The sequence below is a fragment of the Balaenoptera borealis genome (genome assembly GCF_965194805.1).
Source record: "Balaenoptera borealis genome assembly, chromosome: 18".
In the NCBI taxonomy this organism is placed as follows: domain Eukaryota; kingdom Metazoa; phylum Chordata; class Mammalia; order Artiodactyla; family Balaenopteridae; genus Balaenoptera; species Balaenoptera borealis.
This window is the reverse complement of record NC_138877.1, coordinates 50,512,932-50,533,855: the sequence shown is the minus strand read 5'-3', so window position 1 is coordinate 50,533,855 and position 20,924 is coordinate 50,512,932. Positions and strand designations below refer to the sequence as shown.

At 34.4% G+C, this 20,924-nt stretch overlaps 1 protein-coding gene across 16 annotated transcripts in view; it reads left to right on the top strand.

Moving 5' to 3' along the window:
* MYCBP2 (MYC binding protein 2) overlaps nucleotides 1–20,924 on the top strand; it is a 269,957-nt gene that overhangs the window by 138,332 nt on the left and 110,701 nt on the right. For 10 of the 16 annotated variants that reach the window (XM_082365884.1, XM_082365890.1, XM_082365886.1 and 7 more), the window contains 9 exons: nucleotides 2,572–2,763; nucleotides 6,208–6,414; nucleotides 7,280–7,411; nucleotides 9,042–9,220; nucleotides 11,662–11,804; nucleotides 13,263–13,363; nucleotides 14,057–14,275; nucleotides 19,380–19,605; nucleotides 20,549–20,679. In XM_082365884.1, coding sequence (XP_082222010.1) covers nucleotides 2,572–2,763; nucleotides 6,208–6,414; nucleotides 7,280–7,411; nucleotides 9,042–9,220; nucleotides 11,662–11,804; nucleotides 13,263–13,363; nucleotides 14,057–14,275; nucleotides 19,380–19,605; nucleotides 20,549–20,679 — 1,530 coding nt within the window. The remainder of the gene's footprint in view (nucleotides 1–2,571; nucleotides 2,764–6,207; nucleotides 6,415–7,279; nucleotides 7,412–9,041; nucleotides 9,221–11,661; nucleotides 11,805–13,262; nucleotides 13,364–14,056; nucleotides 14,276–19,379; nucleotides 19,606–20,548; nucleotides 20,680–20,924) is intronic. The other 6 variants (XM_082365882.1, XM_082365885.1, XM_082365889.1 and 3 more) reach the window with 2 other exon arrangements.

Genomic DNA, 20,924 nt, shown 5'->3' with positions numbered 1-20,924 from the left:
TATTTGTAAAAAATTAGGACAAATAAATTTTTTCTCTTATAAAGCTCCTGTGCTGGTGAGACTATGAGGAAACCTACTAACCTTGTTTAAGTGAAATAGTTGAATTTGGATATATCAACTTGATAGAATATGGTTCTATCAGCCATGAAAAATAACTACATTTACATTTAATATCAAAACAGATGTTTTTAAGTTTTTAAAATAAAAAGTCAGAAACCAAAGTATATATATACACTATGATGACAAACTATGTAAAATATGTATGAAAAAACCTGCATATTTTGAAAGAGAATATTGGAAGTAAAAATAATATTTAGGTAATAAAGTTATGGATAATCTGTGTTTTTCTTTTTAAATTCCCTTTAGTGTTGCAGTGTTTTCCTTAAAAATATAGTAAAAGTTCAAAATATTAAAAAAAATTTTTTTGAGAACTGCTAACATTTGGTAATTATTAAAATTAATAATTGCATATTTGCATGTCTGTATTAACATTCTGTGAAGATATATCCTGGTTATTATATATTCTTCTACCCTCTTTTTAGTGGATAATATAGAATTCTACCATTTGGATGTAGCATAATATAGTCAACCAATCCTTTCTCTATATATATTTTTAGATTTTCCCAATATTTCAGTATTTTAAACAATGCAACTGAAAATATCATTGACTATATTTTTATGTGTATACACAGTGATTTTTCCAGAATAAATCTTCAGGAGTGGAAAATTCTTAAGTCAAAGGAGAACACGTTAAGACTTTGCTAAAATTGCCAAAATGCCCTCCAGAAAGCTAATGTCAGCTTACATTCCCCACCACTAGTGAATAAGAGTTCCTTTTGCTAAAATCTTAGTGGCAGTAATGTGTTAATATATATATATATATATATATATATATATATATATATTTTTTTTTTTTTTTTTTTTTTTTTGCCCTTTAAAACATATTGGCACTCTTGATTCCATGTTAAGATTTTACGGGAAGCTTCTCGTATTAATCTTTTAATTACTAGTTAGAAACTTAAGTGGATGTAACTGGATAAATGCACTCCACACACACCCCTATGCCCCACCCCCCAAAGAAAGCCCTTCTAGATTACTGATTATGGAGTACACTTGGGGATTAAGTTTCATCCAAAGCTAATTTTCTGAGATGTTCCAAAAAGTAAAGTTTTTGGAGAATGAAAGTGATGTAAAGGATAGAAGAATTATAATTTTAACAGAATCAAGAATTGATTATTTTAAATCCAGGAAGACTAATTACATAGGATACTGACCTAAATGTTATGGAAATTTTATTCAAAGATAGTAGAAATAACTTAAAGATTGAAGATTATCTCTAAGTAACTTTGTATTTTCAGCCTAAGATTCGACATTAAGAAAATATGAGAGATTGTACACATTGTTGAGAGTGATTCATGATAATGCTCATGATGATTTTAACTGAAAAGTTACTTAATTTTTTCTAATGGATTGAAAGTACACTCATTTATATATTTGGTTTGTCTTGGGGAGAGTGATTTAAGACCGTTTTCCACCTCGAGATTTTTATGACTTTATGAAATCTGTTGAACCTGCGATATCTTGTAATGCAATATGGAATGTAAGTATTACGGAAGAAGTTGCTTGCTCAGGGGCAACAAAGTGTTTTTTGATAACGTACTCATAGCAAATGGTTCCCCCGATTTTACAGATGAGGTTGAGGCACTATGAAAAAACTGGAACTAGATCCCAAATTGTTTGATTCCCTAGTCCACGGGACAGCTGAAAGGGTCATTGGTCACGACTGGCCCTCTGATGAAACTGAATGCCTCTTGTTCTCTGTTCACAGTGAGCTAAAAGATATTGAGAATGGTAAAAGAGATAAAGAGTGTTCATGCTGGATATCAATTAAATTATTCATCTTTTCCCCTTTTTTTTCTGGAAAAAAAAGAATTTTCTCACTGGTCTTTAATGGGACTCTGTAATTTCTTATTTTGAAAGTTTTTCATTGGTAGGGGTTGGAATTTCTTATCTTCACTTCTGAAATCAAGTACAATAGGAATTGTAAAGCTGCACAGAAATATTTATTGAACAACTACATATTTTTGTTACATGCATGTACAGAAAGAATTTTATTAGAAAACAGATTTGTATAGACTATTTCTCAGTTTGCTTTGCCTTTAAATCAGAAATCATTATATTATTCCATACCAGAAATTATTTCAATCTCAGTTTGGAATTTTGTCCTATAGAAATAGCTTTTTAAATAGGAAGAGTTTTTTTCTGTCATATATGATTCTTACTGAAAAGTTAAATAAGAAGGTAAGTGAAAATGACCCTAGGTTAATAAAAACACAGATACCTTGTAAATGTGTGGTACTTTTATGATGCCCAGGGACTGATAACTTAAAAAAGAACTTCTATGGGAAAAGTAGATATAGTGACTCCACATACAACTGGATAGATACAAAGACATAGACTCAAATCTGAATTTTAAAGGTGTCATCTAGAAAGACAAGATTTTGCAATTGAGTACTCATGTGAAGGAAAATAAAGCAATATCTTAGAACGTTTTATTTTCATGTATCCTAGAATGAAGAGAATATCTCAGGGATGACAAGCTTCCGTGAAGTTCTGGAGAAAATGCTGGTCATTGTCGTGCTCCCAGTCAGGAACAGCCTGAGGAGAGAAAACGAGCTCTTCTCCTCCCACCTGGTCTCCAACACTTGTGGATTACTGGCCAGTATTGTCAGCGAACTGACAGCATCAGCCCTGGGATCTGAAGTAATGTTACATTTTGATATTGGATAATGAGCACATGTTTAAACTCTCCACATTGTTTCTTTTTTCATATATTTTGGCTTTGTAGAAACTAATTTTTGTTAAGAAAAAACATTGAAGCTAGGCTGTTTTGGGGGTTTTGTTTTTTGTTTTTTTCTCTCCCTTCCTTATTCCTCTTCTCTGCTCTTTGCTTCCTCTCTCTCACCAGTTTACCCAGGATGTTGCAGTAATACAAAGCATACATTTTCCCCTCAACTGCCCCCTTGCACAACCCACCACCATGTCCCAATAAAAGCAAAAATAGTTCTCACTGCTGGGTAATGAGAAATAGAAGTAGGGCTACCAATGAATATGCGGCGTGGAAAAGGTAAAGAGGTCCAAACCTTAGCTCTGCCAACTTGATTGACCCTAGACAAACACATATGTAAAATGGGAATAATAATTTTTATCTCACCTATATCACAAAGGTTTTTCTTTAATTGTCGTAAATTAGGTAACAAAAAATTTATCGTTCTAATCATGTTTATGTGTATAGTTCAGTGGCATTAAGTACATCCACGTTGTTGTACAGCTGTTATTACAGAGTTTTAAAAGGATCAAATATTAATATGTTTGAGGAAACCACTTTGAAACATTTTAAAGTGCCTTTACATTTTTGTAAAGTAATTATTTTTCACCAGTTCACTGCCCTGCTCACTCTGTTTTATAATTTATCTAAATGTTTTGACTGAATTTGGTGAATATTTCTATTTTTTTTCCTGAAAAAGTAGATGGTAGATTGGTTTTGAAAATTATGTCATAATGTGAAATATCTTATATCATTCAAATGAATGTTTAATAACCAGGATGTACTGATTGACCCCAGGTCTCTCGTTTCTTGCAAAGGAACTTCTATTTTACTTTTATAATTCCTAGTCTTTGCTTTTACTTACTTAAACAGATTTATTTCAGAATCTATTCTCAATTAATCCATTCAGTCTACACTCATTACTGATTCATAGTGAGAGTTTAGCCTTTAGGATTTCTAAATGATTACACATACCTGAACAGATTTTAGTATCTCACCCTGGCCTAGGAGGTGAAGCCCTGGTCAGAACATTTTAATTTTCTTTTTCACTTATTCGTTCAGCCTATAATATGCTTCCCTCTTGTACTAGACCGTGGAGGAGAAAGTTTATAATGCCTCAGTCCCCGTCAGAAATTTGCTATGTAGTAATCACCTGTAAACTTACTTTTCTAATGAAAAGGAATGCCCCAAATTGCAAGTGCCTAATATACAACCTTGGGAGTTTCTAAAGGTCCTGTCTTAGATATCCATATTTTTTTTTTCTCAGAGGAGTTTGTCATTCTTGCTAGAATCATAAACTTCAATTTTTTTTTTTTTTGGTGCCCTTATGGAAAATCATCCATCTAATACATTCTTTTTTTTTTTTTTAACATCTTTATTGGAGTATAATTGCTTTACAATGGTGTGTTAGTTTCTGCTTTATAACAAAGTGAATCAGTTATACATATACATATGTTCCCATATCTCTTCCCTCTTGCATCTCCCTCCCTCCCACCCTCCCTATCTCACCCCTCTAGGTGGTCACAAAGCACAGAGCTGATCTCCTTGTGCTATGCGGTTGCTTCCCACTAGCTATCTATTTTACGTTTGGTAGTGTATATATGTCCATGCAACTCTTTCTCTTTGTAACATCTTACCCTTCCCCCTCCCCATATCCTCAAGTCCATTCTCTAGTAGGTCTGTGTCTTTATTCCCGTCTTGCCACTAGGTTCTTCATGACCTTTTTTTTTTTTTTCCTTAGATTCCATATATATGTGTTAGCATACAGTATTTGTTTTTCTCTTTCTGACTTACTTCACTCTGTATGACAGACTCTGACTCCATCCACCTCACTACAAATAACTCCATTTCGTTTCTTTTTATGGCTGAGTAATATTCCATTGTATATATGTGCCACATCTTCTTTATCCATTCATCCGATGATGGACACTTAGGTTGCTTCCATGTCCTGGCTGTTGTAAATAGAGCTGCTATGAACATTTTGGTACATGACTGTTTTTGAATTATGGTTTTCTCAGGGTATATGCCCAGTAGTGGGATTGCTGGGTCGTATGGTAGTTCTATTTGTAGTTTTTTAAGGAACCTCCATACTGTTCTCCATGGTGGCTGTATCAATTTACATTCCCACCAAGAGTGCAAGAGGGTTCCCTTTTCTCCACACCCTCTCCAGCATTTATTGTTTCTAGATTTTTTGATGATGGCCATTCTGACTGGTGTGAGATGATATCTCATTGTAGTTCTGATTTGCATTTCTCTAATGATTAATGATGTTGAGCATTCTTTCATGTGTTTGTTGGCAATCTGTATATCTTCTTTGGAGAAATGTCTATTTAGGTCTTCTGCCCATTTTTGGATTGGGCTATTTGTTTTTTTGTTATTGAGCTGCATGAGCTGCTTGTAAATCTTGGAGATTAATCCTTTGTCAGTTGCTTCCTTTTCAAATATTTTCTCCCATTCTGAGGGTTGTCTTTTGGTCTTGTTTATGGTTTCCTTTGCTGTGCAAAAACTTTTAACTTTCATTAGGTCCCATTTGTTTATTTTTGTTTTTATTTCCATTTCTCTAGGAGCTGGGTCAAAAAGGATCTTGCTGTGATTTATGTCATAGAGTGTTCTGCCTATGTTTTCTTCTAAGAGTTTGAATTTTTAACTCTTGTAGGTCTTTCAGACTTCTGCAGCCAACTTAGATAAGAAGCAGGCTCTATAATTAAAAAGATAGTTTCGAACCAAAATAAGTGCTCTGATCCTCTCTAATCAAAGTCTGTAATTAATGATGTTGTACTTGTGTGTGTGTGTGTATTTTCACATATTGACTGCCAAGTTATCATAATATACATTAGTGATATTCAGACTTAAGGCACAGAACATTTTCTGCAATGACGTCTTAGCTTGAAAACTCACAGATAAGAGGAAGGATGGTCTGACTGAAGAGGGGAACCTTGAGTCCGCCTCTTTCTTGAATATCCATCTGTCCAGCATTCCTAGTTTTCTATGTGTAGCATAGTTTGAAAACTATTGGTCTATAAACTATTGATGAAATTTTTGGTATCTCTTTGCAAAGTGAATGATAATTCATGCATATGTTATGATTGTGATAACTTACAAGTTTATAGTTCTGACATAAATTAAGTGAAAAGTATAGTTTAATATGACTAAAAAAATATACTGTCACATGATACTGATTTGTGAATGTAGAATAATAAAATCTGATTTTGTTCTTTGTTAATCTCTTATTGGAATGTACCTGTAGGAAGGTTTAAACCCTCTTGTTAAAGGTAGGTTATTTTACTGAACTTCCTAGAAACCTTTGGATAGTTTTGTTAAAGGTATATTAGTAACGCTCAAGTCCAGACTACTGATGTAGTTGCTTTCGTTGTTCACAGGTTGATGGGCTTAATTCTCTCCACTCCGTTAAAGCCAGTGCTAACCGATTCACAAAGACAAGTCAGGGGAGAAGTTGGAACACTGGGAATGGGTCACCAGATGCAATCTGTTTTTCAGTAGACAAACCTGGAATAGTTGTGGTTGGTTTTTCTGTCTATGGAGGAGGTGGAATTCATGAATATGAATTAGAGGTGTTGGTTGATGATGTGAGTACCACTCTTACAGTGTTCCTCTTGCTGTGTGGGTTGTGTGTCAGGACATATCATCATTATAATGGACAGTACAGTGGTCCACATCCTTGAGGGCTTAGCAGATTAGTCATAGATGGACGACGTTAGAGAAATTGAAAGGGAGCGATTCTACATGATTGCTCATGTGCCATTTTGGATCGCTCTTGCCTCATGTTTTTTGCACTTCCTGGGAGGATTTTAAATGAAAAAAACTAGAAATTATATAGCTAAGCCTCTGATTATAAATCTTGAGTAATTTTTTTGCTTTTGTAGTATTTCAGAAAACAAGAACAATATTCAGACTGGTATTATTACCTGTATCAGTGATAAAGCAATTTTGTCAGAGTGCCAGTGGATGATTCTTAGTAAAGATAGCGGTACTGACTGAATTAGCAGTATCTTGCTGTATCCACTATAAATTTTTTAAAGTGCCTGAGTTTTACAAAGTTTTATTAAAATGAGACAGACAGGTAGCATATAAATCATTTGCTGGTAAATAACATTATATCTGTATTTTGCTTCTTTTGAGCAATTAATTTGAATTATTTCCTTACCTCATTAGGCTCTATAATTAGCTATAGCATCCTTATGAAGACGGGGGAATCATTTTAAGACAGATGAAAAAGCCTATTTATATGATATAATTTGTAGATGCCTCAGGAAATCAGATAAAAATGAACAGTTTTAGAGGACCAAAAATGTTTTCTTTAGTATGTATGGATAAATGCTAATGGATAATTTTATATGCAAGGAAATAAACTCTTAAAAACAATCATTGATAAGTCAGAATTGTTCATTTAATGAAATTAAGAGCATGTGGGTTTTGTTTTGTTTTAATTAGAGTGAACATGCAGGGGATTCAACTCATTCTCACAGATGGACATCTCTAGAATTAGTCAAAGGAACTTATACAACAGATGATTCACCCAGTGATATAGCTGAAATCAGACTTGACAAAGTTGTTCCTTTAAAGGTAATTTTAACAGTATGTTTCTTTTGTAAATAGGATGTATTATTATGAGTTTACTTAAAAAATAGTGAAAAGTATTCCTATATGTAGTCCTTTAAATGTTTCTAGAGTACCAACTATATTCCTGATACTGTACTGTATTATATTCTATTTTTGCAAAAGATCTCTTCAAGTCTGGTATAGTGGAAAGTATCCATAGTTTCTGGAGTCAAACAAACCTAGCTTCAGATACCTGCTCCTCCAAATATTAGCTCTAAGACATTGGCTATGTCATCATTTGCCCACTCTGAGGCTGATTTGTACATTGGGAAGAATAATACCTCCATTGTAGTGTTGTTCAGGTTAAACTAAGGAATGGAATAAGGTACTTGCCTCCATGTCTAGCACAATATATTAGAAACTCAATAAATATTAGTTCCTGTTTTTCTTCTCCTGTTGTGCCAAAACTCATGTAAAGAGCCAGTGATCTTAACAGATCATATTAAATAACTATTAAAGTTATTATTATTTTATATAATTTGAATGTCTCGCAGAAATTAACTATTTAGCAAAACAAATTTTACTTAACATTAAAGTAATAATTAATAGGGTAATTCTGAATCCAACTATAATAATTTTTATTATACAGCAGAACTTTGGATGAGGTAAGTTCATCAGTTACTTCATCAAAAGCATAAGCGATACCAAAAAACAAACAAAAAGAAACCCATCATTATGAAGTTTATGTCATGGATCGTTAGGCGCCAGTATCTATGTCTCACATTTTCTATATACAGTGAATCTTGTTTTGGACAACTTTTTCTTACGGATATTTTTTTTCCATGTCTGTGTGCCTGTCTATTTCTGTCTCTGAATGTCTCTCTTAAAATAAAAATGTAATGGATTCACCATTATTTTTTCCCATATTTAAAACTGTTTGAAAAGTTAAACTCATCAAAGGAAAATATTAATTCATGTATTTACAATCTTTTATTGTGGCTAATATTTTTTACAGTGTAATTAAGAACTAGAGGCAGGAACTAGAGCCCCATGGCCTGTATTTAAATCCTAGTTTCATCACTTACTAGCTGTGTGACTTTGGGCAAGTTACTTAACTTCTCTGTGCCACAGAGTCCTCATCTGTAAGATAGGGATAATAATGGCACTTAACCTTATGAGGTCATTTTAAGGATTAATTTAATTAAAGTAAATTACAGAAAGTACTCAGGACAGTTTCTGTTAAATAATAAACATCAATAAGTGTTAGTTATCACTCTGTTTGATTCGTTAAAAAAACTCATTTAACTAAATTGTCTATAAATATGACAAATTCATTATACAGTTGACCCCGGAACAAAGTGGGGATTAGTGGTGCTGACCCTCCTCACAGTGGAAAATCCAAGTATAACTTATAGTCAGCCCTTTTTATACCTCCCTATACTGGTTCCGCATGTGTGGATTCAACCAACCTCGGGTCGGGTAGTACCGTAATATCTACTGTTGGAAAAAATCCCGTATAAGTAAACCCAGGCAGTTGAAACCTGTGATGCTCAAGGCTCAACTGTATTTGCCCAGTTTGCTGCTAGAGCTCGTTTTATATATCCTCTGTACTTTATGAATAAGTATAAACGTGCCTTACATCTTTATCGTGAAGGAAAATGTTAAATATGCTGTACGCTTGAGAAACTATGGAAGCCGCACAGCAAACGGAGATGGAGGAATGACCACGGTTCAGTGTCCTGATGGCGTGACATTTACATTCAGCACGTGCAGCTTGAGTAGTAACGGCACAAATCAAACCAGAGGACAGATTCCACAGATCCTCTACTACAGGTATGTGTGGGAGCTATACTACAGTGGTAGAACATGTGCAATTTACTACCAAGGTACAAAATGCTAAGTGGGCAGTGATAATTGAATTATACAGCGTATCTTCATTGCACTTGCTGATCTGTATAAAAAGATCTCATTTTCATATGTAAATTCAGAGTTTACTTTAAAATGTTCTTTGTCTTATTTCTTTAATATCTTTGAAATGTTTATGTACTGGGCATATGTGCTGTTTGTTGTCACTTTTATAGTTTTGTGGTCTGCATTTTCAAATTTTAATGGAATTTACTCATTTTTTTTTTTAAATACCAAAAGTTAATGATCAAATCATCTCTACCAAAGTATTGTTGTTACCTTGAACCAGTTATCCAGTCTGCAAAATATTTTGGTGTCTGTGAATCTAGTCCTTGGAGCCCTAGAATATATAATGATGTGTTTCTAATATTTTTAACTAAAGCCATTCCTTAGGTAAACAGTGGAAAACAAAGAATTACAACAATTTTGAGTTAAAAAAACACTTTTAAATATACATTTCCCACTGAGTCTGAATTTTTCTTTTAGCAACTTAGCTGGAATCGTAGGTAGTAGTGAGTACCGTTCACCACATAGGTCCTCAACCTGACTTGACATCAAATCACTGAAGTTGCTTATCACCTTCAGAGGCTTACTGCTTCCTCTGTTTCCTTCGTAAACAGTCAAGAGGACGCTACCTAGGCAGTTAGTACAAAATGTTTTTCCTTAGATGTAGATGATCTGCTTTCTTTCTCCATGTAAAATAGAATAGAAATAGCATTAAATAGCTACATGGTGGCATGTTGCTGCTGAGATACAGAAGCTTTCTAATCTTTTTACCCTAATGAAAAACCTTTTCTGTTACATAGCCCCACAGTAAACAGTACATTATTCGCTTTCTCAAAATGTAGATTGGAAACCATATCAGGCACAAAAGATGAGTTATATCTTTCGAAAAGCTGGAGAGCCCCTTAAAAGCATCTGCTGTCCAGACTTTATATCTTACACAAAATACAGTGTTTTTGATATTTTGATATTTTCCACCAAGGTTTAAATATCTTCAGCTTTAAATTTTAATTAATTAAGTTTTTAAAGATTAAAATCACTTGACTATAAAAACCATGCTATTCTGATGGCTCCCAAGTTTATATCTCTAGCTTCCATCTCCTCTGAGCCCTGGAATGAATATCCAGGTCCCTCTGATATCTTCATCTGAGTGACAGTAATGGAGATGATGATGAGAGTTCCTGTGTACTGAGCACTTCCTTTATGCCACGCGGTGCTCTGAGGGCATTCCTTGTCTTAGCTCAGTCAGTCCTCACAGGAACTCCTGTGAGGTGGGCAGTTTCCTATCCCTCCTTTACAGATGAGTGGCTCAACAACCTGCCTGAAGTCTCACTCATAGTAAATTATGGTCCTGGGGTCTGTAGGCAGGAAATTGGACTCCAGATAACCTACCTTTAACCACTGTACCACACACAAATCCTCTTTACGGTTGGCTAATAGACGTCTTAGTGGTACTCGTCCACAGTGCTCCTCCCCATCCACAGGTACAGCAAACACCTTGGGGGCATTCTCGACATCCCTCTTTCCCTCACACTTTACGTCAGTAAGTCTTGGCAGCCGTACTTTTAAAATGTCCTACATCTGACCTTTTCTACCACTCCCATAATTAACAGTCTAGACCAAACCATCACGCCGACCTGGGTAACTACCTGGATAGCTGGATCTTAGAGGAAATAGCTTCCAAACAAGTCTCCCTCCTTTCACTGCTGCTCTCCTACAGTCTGTCCTCCACTGCACAGCCAGAGTGACCTTGGAGAAATGTAAATCGTATCAAGTTCTGCCCTTGCTCACCTTCCCCTCATAGCTTCCCCTTCCCATTCCAGGATAAAAGGTAGTCTTTACTGTGGTGTTTAAACCTCATGTGATCTGACTCCTATTTACCTTGCCCACCTGTCACCCTTCACTCTTTCTCCTTTCATTCTAGTCACACACACTCTTTCTCCTTTCATTCCAGTTCAAGGAACTCACAAAATGGGTGAGTTCAAGGAATAGAGTGAGGACGTTCTGTGTCTTCATTCTATTCCTTGAACTCACCCATCTTGTTCCTGTCTGAACCTTTATCTTACTGTTCTTTTTTTTTTATCTTACTGTTCTTTTCTCTCAGCTCAGATCTTTTTTAACACAATTCAGGCCTTTGTTTAAATAGCAGTTCCATCATGATCTTATTTAAAATAACTTTGTGCCCTTATCTGGCTTTATTTTTCTTTGAAGCCCTATTACTCCTTAAAACTATTTAGCTCTATACTTACTTTTTTAAACTTTAACTTTTTTTAACTTAAATGAGCTGTGATCCAGATATGATTCCTAGAGTTAGATCGTGTTTTACCCACAATGTAAAACGATCTCATGTGTTACTCATGTTATAGGAGTGAATTCGATGGAGATTTACAATCTCAACTTCTGAGTAAAGCCAATGAAGAAGATAAAAACTGTAGCAGAGCTCTCTCTGTGGTAAGCACTGTTGTTCGAGCTGCAAAAGACCTCTTGCACAGAGCTCTTGCCGTGGATGGTAAGACTTTTCTTTTACTTCCTTAATAGTGATATTTTAGATTCTTTATTCCCCAACTTATGCACAGAGCTACTGAAGAAGAACCATCTTGTAGAATCCCAGAGGGTTTTATTCATTATAGATCTACACATATACGTACATTAATTTGGGATCAGCCATACTCTCCATACACTAATGCAGAATTTTTTAGAATGTTCAGAAGTAATTATTTTATACTGTAGTTTTCTTAGTTAGCCCATTAAGAGAAAAACTCTTGATTAAACTGAGTCTTTGCTTCTTTTAGCAGTCTAAAAAAGCATTTTGTTTTCTCCTTTAGACCTGTTTTTCCTTCTGTGTGTTCTGTTTCTAGTAATAGTATCACCATTCATCCAAAGGTCTGGGTAATCCCAAACATCTCCCCAGATTCACTTGTCTCATTTGAGTTCTGTAAATTCTTCCACTGGAAGCTCTCCAGTTTGTATTCTCCTCTCTATCTGTTCTCCCATAGTTCAAGCTGCCATGGTTCAAGCACATGTCCTCTTTTTCATGGGTTGATAACATCCTAATAATCTCCCTGCCACTTTTCCCCCACTCCCCATCTAGTTATCTAGGCATCTTCCACACTGGCAGCAGAGTTACATTTACAAAAACATTACTGTTAGCTATAACATTTGTTCCTAAATGTAGTTGCACATCAGAATCACCTGAGAAACTTGCTGAAAATAAAGAATATTTGGTCCATCCAAACTAGGGGTTTAGGCTGAACTAAGAAACTATTGCCCAGCCTACTCTGATGCAACAGCAGATCTAGAAACAAGTATTTGGAAATAATTGGCCTTCAGTATAAAGGTCTTCATAATGTAGATTCAACTTATCTTCCCAGCACCATGTTCATGGAGAAATAATTAAAATGTCCACCAGCAAAGTGCTTTTTCCTTGGAAAAAATAGAAGGCAATATAGCTAATAACAGCAAACATTTTTGGAGTACTTAATATGTGCAGGCATTGTTCTAAGCATTTTACATGTATTAACTCACTGAATCATCACAACATCCAGTGAGGGAAGTATTGTTATCCTCTTTTACAGATGAGTAACCTGCACACAAAGATTACATAGTTTGCCTAATGACAGAAATATACCTATGTGTTGCACCAAGATTAGTGGTTTAAAATCATGACTGTTACCCTAAGTTCTAATTCTGGCTCTGTCATTTTACAGGTGTATGATTTTGGATAATATACTTAAACACTGTGTGCCTTGGTTTCCACTTCTAAAAAGGGGCGATAATAAAAGTACCTTATTGTAAGGATTAATTGAGATAATGTATGTAAAGCCTTTAGAATAGTGCCAGGTCCTTTATAAGCACTCAATCAATGTCAACTATAATTTTACTCCAGAGACTAGAATACAGGCTTAGTACAGCATATATACATTACAATGAAATTACCTTCTAACTATAGTTTTAATGCCTTTTTTAGCTGATGACATTCCAGAACTGCTTAGCTCTTCCAGTCTGTTTTCCATGCTGCTTCCCCTTATTATAGCCTACATAGGACCAGTAGCTGCTGCTATTCCCAAGGTGTGTGATTTAATTCTCTAACTTTGAATCTTTTTTGTAAATATAATTTTATTTAGACTTTGTATCTTTCCTTTAAAAATACTTTAATATTTGAGGCATCTGGGTTACAGGTAACAAGCAGGTAGACATGTAAATGGTAGACGTTATTAGTTAAATAACTAATTCTCTGATCTTAGTATTGTTTACTGGATTACCATGCTTACTTATTGGCTTTACATTTGAAGAACTTGGGAATAGGAAATACATTTTAGAATATGATACGTAAGGAAAGCTCAAGTTCACTGAGATCTTTAAAAGTTATAATGTCGATGCCAAATCTCCATTTTGAGTAAAAATAACAATGTTAAAGGATAGGAGTGTTGTAAAATTGTGAAATATTCAAGACATGGAAGAAATTATAAACTACTGATTCTTTGGCATAATTAAATTTGAGTAAAACCTAGTTTACTGCAGGTCCCAAAAAGGCAGAAGGGTTTAAAACTATGGACTAGGCTATATGTAACACCTAAGATAAATTTAAGATAAGTCTTTTTTCTTTTTCCATAGAACAAATTTCTCTTTGAACGAAAACTTAGCTAGAAGAAACTCTAAATAGAAATTCTGAATAATAAGTATAACCAACAATTATAGTAGTTAATCATTTTAAAGCAACTTTCACACTTATCTCATTTAATCATTTTTTTTTTATACTAGGTGGCTGTAGAAGTCTTTGGCCTTGTCCAACAGTTGCTTCCTTCAGTTGCCATTCTGAATCAGAAGTATGCACCCCCTGCATTCAACCCTAATCAGTCAACAGATAGCACCACAGGAAACCAGCCTGAACAAGGCCTCTCTGCCTGTACAACCTCTAATCACTATGCTGTCATAGAGAGCGAGCACCCCTATAAGCCTGCATGTGTGATGCACTACAAGGTGGGCACCAATGCCTAGGGGCAGTTTAAACTTAAAGCTTGATTTGATGTTCTATACTGATACCTTAAAGGATACTTGGTCTCTGTTCAAGTATAACGTCTATATGTAAATAAAGAGAATCAGCAGGTGGTTAGACACTGTCAAATACACACCAGGGTTTAAGACAGTTTTTACTGTTAAAGAGTATAGTTTTATAGGGTTTAGGAAAGTTGTTCTCATATCTTTTTGTAAGTACAGGGCCATATGTAATGCTCAACTGCAAATAATGTATTGTAATAGTGGATATCAGCATTAAAATTTAAAAATCACTTTTTTTGAACTGATATTATTTGTACCACAGCCTGAGCTCTGAAAATTTACATACCCAGTGTAGGATTTAAAATACTGTACATAATGTTAAAATGTACCTATAAAATATTTATAAGTATAATGTTGTTATTATAGAGTCTCCAAAATCCTATTCCTTGCTTTCTAAATTGTATCACTTAAATTAAGGGAGAGAAAGAAAATGTGTCCACTTAAATTAATTATAAGTTTAAGTTTTATGTGCTTGTAAAATATTCAGCTTTTTATTGTAGAATATGGTAAACATATGAAAGGTCAGCCTAGTATAGTTGACCCCTTTTCTCCATCATCCCAGATTCAGCTGTTATCAACTCTTGGTCAAACCTCTCATTTATTCCCCACCCTCTTTGTCCCTTCCACATTCACGGATTTTTCACTATGTATCTCAAAATGTAAGGACCTGTAAAAAATAACCATGTTATTATCACACTTAAAAAAATGAATAATTCCTTTAGGTTATCAATTATGCACATTTTAAACTCTTTGAATTAGAATCCAAATAAGATTCATGCATTGGGATTGGTTATGTCTCTTAAGTCTCTTTTAATCTGTTGATCCTCCTCCATCTCTCTCTTTTTTGTTTCCTTGAATTTTATTTAAGAAACTGGATCGTGTGTTTTTCTGATAGGATCCTCTTCAGCTTGACTCCTGAGTCCTTTAGACACAGCCCTTGTAGTCATTCATAACATTCTCACTCTCTGGTGTAAGATGTTATAAGATGTTACAGGGTCTGGTATAAGACGTTATAAGAGCTTACCCATTTCCTGCCTCAAATCTGAAACCCACCGTTTTTTCAAAGTGCCGTGACTCCTTTAAATGGTAATGAGTCTTTAAGAGCCAAAATATGGCACTGGGAATGCTCATTTCTCCTGGGTTGTCATTGTTTCTAGATATTTATAGTGTGTAGAACTAGTACATACACTCACACATAAACACACATGTATTTATATACACAGGCATATATTATTTGTATATATATTTATGTATGTGGGTGTATTTATGAACAGACACATTTATGTGTATGCGTATTTTTTTAAAGATAAAATACCTCATGAGTTTGTACTGATGATACTCATTCAAAATAAGGACCACAGGATGTTACACCTGAATCTCCTTTCTCGTAACCGAAAGTTCCTGTTCTCTATGGCACCGGGAATACTAGAATTAGAAAATCACTTAATTATTCATTCACTCTTTGTGTGTGTGTGTGTGTGTGTGTGTGTGTGTGTGTGTGTGTGTGTGTGTTTCGTCTTTTGGGCATATTCCCAACTAGGAAGTACAGAGAAATGACCATGTTTTCAAAGTAAGTGGGTATGGTCAACTACTGTGTTTTAAAGTAAATTGGAATAATCCCTCTCTCTGTGATTATGCCGCTAATTGGACGTATATTTGGCATCATTTTATTTTATTTTATTCTAGATTTTTAGGAATTGCTTTTTAAGTTTTGTTTGATAATAGTTCAATTACATAGTTTTAAGTCAAATCTGTAAAACAAAGTGTATTCAAAGAAATCTAGCTTTTATTATCTCTGTCCCCTCATTCTGTTCCCTTCTTCCCTGTCCTGTCTTCTTCTCAGGTAACATTTCATATTATTATAATTTTGTAGTTTAGCCTTCCATTATTTCTTTTAATGTAAGCATAGACACACAAATACAGATGCAGATGTGTATGTGTATTCATTCCTCATGTTTTTCAACTTTTTATTTCAAAGAATTTCAAACCTGTATAAAAAAGTAATAAGATTTGTGTAGTGAACACCCCCCTATGCCCTTGACTTGGCTTCGTTAGTTAACATTTTGCCATGATTGTTTTATTTATCTATATTTATTATTGTCAGACCATTTAAGAGCAGGTTGCAAACATCATGACCCCTCACCTTGTTCCTAAGAACAGTGAAGTTTCCTGTATAACCCTAATGTACCAATCGAATTTAGGAAATTTAACATTGAAACGGGGTTATTACCACGATAAAGAGTAGTAGTATATCATGTTATAAGCTCAACGTTTTGCCTTTTTTCCCAACAATGGTGTTCATAGAATCTTTTTAAACCCAGACCGGGATCCTGTCGGGTTCAAACATTGCATTTAGTTGTCAGGCCTCTTTGATCCCTTTTAATCTGCAGTAGTTCCTCAGCCTTCCTTCGTCTTTTATGACATTGGCATTTTTGAAGAACACAATCAGTGGTTTTGTAAAAGTATCCTTTTTATTTGGATGTAATTGATTGTTTTTTAATGATTAGATTCACGTTGTGCATTTTGGGTGGCAACACCACGTAAGCGATGTCCTGTTCTCCTCAGTGCATCCCATCAGGAAGTACTTAGTCACTTGATTAAGGTGATAGCTCCACCAAAAAAGCATCTTTTTTTCCCTTTGAAAATGTCTATGGGTAGATATCTATGGGTTAGAGACTGTGTAAAAAATACTGTCTTTCAACAAATTTTAGTATCCATTGGTTATTCTTACCCAAATCATTCATTACTATAAAGACGGTGGCTATCTAATTCTATTATTCCTCCCAGCTGGTGTTCTGTTGTAAAGGAGAATTTTCCCATCCCGTCCCCTTTAAAAATCTATTTATTTATTTATTTTATGTGTTTATATCAATATGGACTCAAAGATTCTCTTTTTTGCTCAGTGTTATAATCCTTTGCTGTCATTCAGTTTGATGCTCAAATTTTAATTGATTTGGCCAGGGAAAATCTGTCCAAGCTGGATTCTGTGTCCTTTTTCTGTGTTTTCATCAGATTTTGAGCACTTCTTCTTAGTTCCAGTCAACACCATTGAGCTCTTTTCTTTATACCCTTTTCATTTACGTATGCCACTGTGAATAATAAAAATATTGAATACTATATAAAATTAACAGTTTCTTGGCAAAAATTTTGTCTTTTGTTAATCCCACTGACATTAGGATAATCAAAGTACTTTATTCAGAAGTTGCTTGGGGTAGTTCATTTTATGTATATGTGTAAGTGGGTATATGATCAGTTTAATATAAAGTTAGGCTTATTTGTTTATTTGTACTTAATTTTTATGAGTCTTTTTCCTATCCTAGTTGATTTAATTTTACTTTTAAAATATGTGAAATATTAATATGGCTCCAGAAATAAAATTATACAAAATAACATACTCAGAATTATAAGTCCTTTTCCTTCTCTGCTTCTCACTTACTCCAGTAAGTATCCTGGTGTATCCTTCCTGCGTTCTTTTTTGGAAAAAATCAGAACGATAGGTAGATTGATTTAGTTGTAGTATTATTTTCCGTCTTTATTTTAAAAAGGTAGCACACTATGTATACTACTTTGTACTTTGCTTTTTAAATTTAACACTGTGTATAGAAATCTCTCCATATCCATTTAAAGAGACCATGCTCATTCCTTTTTTACAGACTCATAGTTCTCCACTGTAAAGACCTATCATAGTTTATTCAGCCAATCTTATGTGTGTGAGCATCTGGGGTGTTTTCATTTTTTTTGCAATGAATAACTTTGTGCCTGTGTTTGGGGGTTTTTGTTTGTTTTTTTGTTTCCATATTGTTAGAAGCATATCTTCAAACTAAACTCCTAGAAGTGGGATGGCTGGGTTAAACAAATACAGAATGAGGAGCCTTGTGCTAGATAGATCTGGGATTGCTGATTCAGAGGGTGAATGCATATGTAGCTTTGCTAGATGTTGACAATTCCCTTCCATAGAAGTTACGTCTTTTTGTGTCCCACCAACAATGTATGAGAGTGCTTGTTTTCTCAAAGCCTCTCCAAAAGAGTATGTGGTTAAATTTTGGGCCTTTTGCCAATATAATGGAAGGAATGGTGGGAAAATGGTGTCTCAGTTTAGTTTTAATTTACATTTATGTTATTATGAACAAAGTTGAGCTTTTTATTTAAATAGAGATTGTAAAAAATCCTATTTTGCCATCGTCCGAGGTAATTTTTTTTTAGATTAATATAATATTTGGGAAATTTCTTAAGGTTTATATCATGTCCTGCAACCAGTTCATAGTTTACTACTTGACATGGTCCTACTTAACTGTAATTTGACTACCATTACAGCATTCCTTCTACCATAATGGTGACAGAAGCTTAAAAGTGGCCTTAAAAGTATATATAATTATGTGCCATCATAATCTCATATATACAGTAAAATTTCAGGTTAGGAAAATATAAAAATCTAGGCTTTTATCAAGTGTATAAGTGTGTGTGTGTTTATATTTATTCTCATAATATATGAAGTTACAAAGTTTTTTTGTTAATGAAAAGAAACATTTGTAGTGGATACTATGAATGGTAGATAACCTAAAAGTGACTAAAACCTTACATGTTAATGATTTATTAATTTCCATCAATGTATCTTTATATTTTACCTATCAAATTATATTGTCAGTTACCGACTTATATTCCTTAAATGCGTACTGACTGAAATGGAAAATTTATTATATAAACTCTTCCATAGGAAAGTCAGATAGCTGAATGTTTATGGAAATTAAGCAGCTTTGTAATTGTTTTTCTAATGATATGAGTGTGTACTTAAAAACATTAATGCAAATATTAGCTAGAAAGCAATAGATATTTCAAGTGAGGAGTCAAGACAATTGATACTGACCATTAATACCTTGATTTCTGATCACTTAATTCCTTACTTAAAGTTTATTTTACAGTATGTTGAAGGCATCATCTTTACAGTATGATGTCCTGTTTCTAAACTAGACAAAACGCTAAAATCTGATTCATCTTATGCGAGTGACTTCTTGCCTGTTGACCTCAGGTGACATTCCCGGAGTGTGTACGGTGGATGACAATCGAGTTTGACCCTCAGTGTGGTACTGCACAGTCAGAAGATGTCCTCCGCCTGTTGATTCCTGTCAGAACTGTTCAGAATTCAGGATATGGACCAAAATTGACATCTGTCCATGAAAATCTTAATTCCTGGATAGAATTAAAGAAATTTTCAGGATCCTCTGGGTGGCCTACCATGGTTTTAGTGTTGCCAGGTAAGTTATTTTTTTCTTTTTTGTTTTATATGGTAAAATATATGCATTTATGATAATTATGTTTAGTAAGGATACATCATTGAAAATGTTTATTTAATTTTTAGAAGAATTTCTTCAAGACCTACTCTGTGTCTGGATTGCAGTTGGGTAGTAAAGAAGACTCTCTGGGCATGGGGCACAACATGACCAAGTTTTAGGAAAGAGAATGTTTTGAGGATCTTGTGAGAAGAGATTAGCTTGACAAAAGCAGAGAGTTAATACTGAGGAGTAGCTGTCTGTGTAGTTGGGGCCAAACTATAGAAAAAAGTGGATTAGGTTTTTATTTTCCCAGTAAGTGCTAAATTTTGAGAAGTTACCAAGGACTTCTTCCTTTCAAGAGAACTGGTGAACCACCGAACCTACTGAGTTATGTGAAGTTATTGTTTTCGAGCTTGAGGGTGTATGTGGCCGGGTGGGTGGAGGCACTTTTGCTATTACAGTCTGTTGTTTTTTTTAACCAATTAACAATAACTACTCTTGTGATCTCTCAAACTAGTAGCCAATTTGAATTTAGAAACTTCTTTCTTCTAGTCTGACCTGCCTTGTTTGTTTGTGAAGAAATCAGACAAAGCCAGATTTTAGCCTAGAGAGGATTGCTCACTCTGAAACAGAAGAGGCTAACCTAGGTCACCTTAGTAATTGATGGATAATTGACAGTGATCCCTCGTGTAACTTAACTTAGGACATGTGATTAAGGAGAATTAGATCATAAAGAAAAATAACAACTGGCATGGTTTTATTGTTTCTACTGTCATTTTTAAGCACAGCTTTGTTCAAGTAGATATAAGGGCCCCAAAAAAGACTCGGTTTTTTTAGTACCTGATTTGTATTGCTACCTATCTTGAGATAGATAAAAGTAAGGAAATTTTGATAAAGTTGTTTCAGATTTTGAACTCAATGTTAGCTTTTTTCTTAGGAAATGAGGCCCTTTTTTCACTGGAGACTGCATCAGATTATGTGAAAGATGACAAAGCTTCTTTCTATGGTTTCAAATGTTTTGCAATTGGATATGAGTTTAGCCCTGGACCTGATGAGGTGAGAATGAATTTTCTTCTCATTCTGTTAAGGAAGATTGTGTTTCTAAGGGCTGCTGTTGCCTTAAATTGTGTTTGCTCTCTGTAGTCAAGAAGTCTGAAATTTATTTTAAGCTAAAGTGTATAATTTAAAATATTCTGTAGTTTAATTTTGCGCGGTGGTCTGGTTTTGCTACTTTAAATATGTGAAGAGAATGGAGTCTGTGCAACATGACCCAGCCTTTAAAGACTTAGTATAGTTGTGCC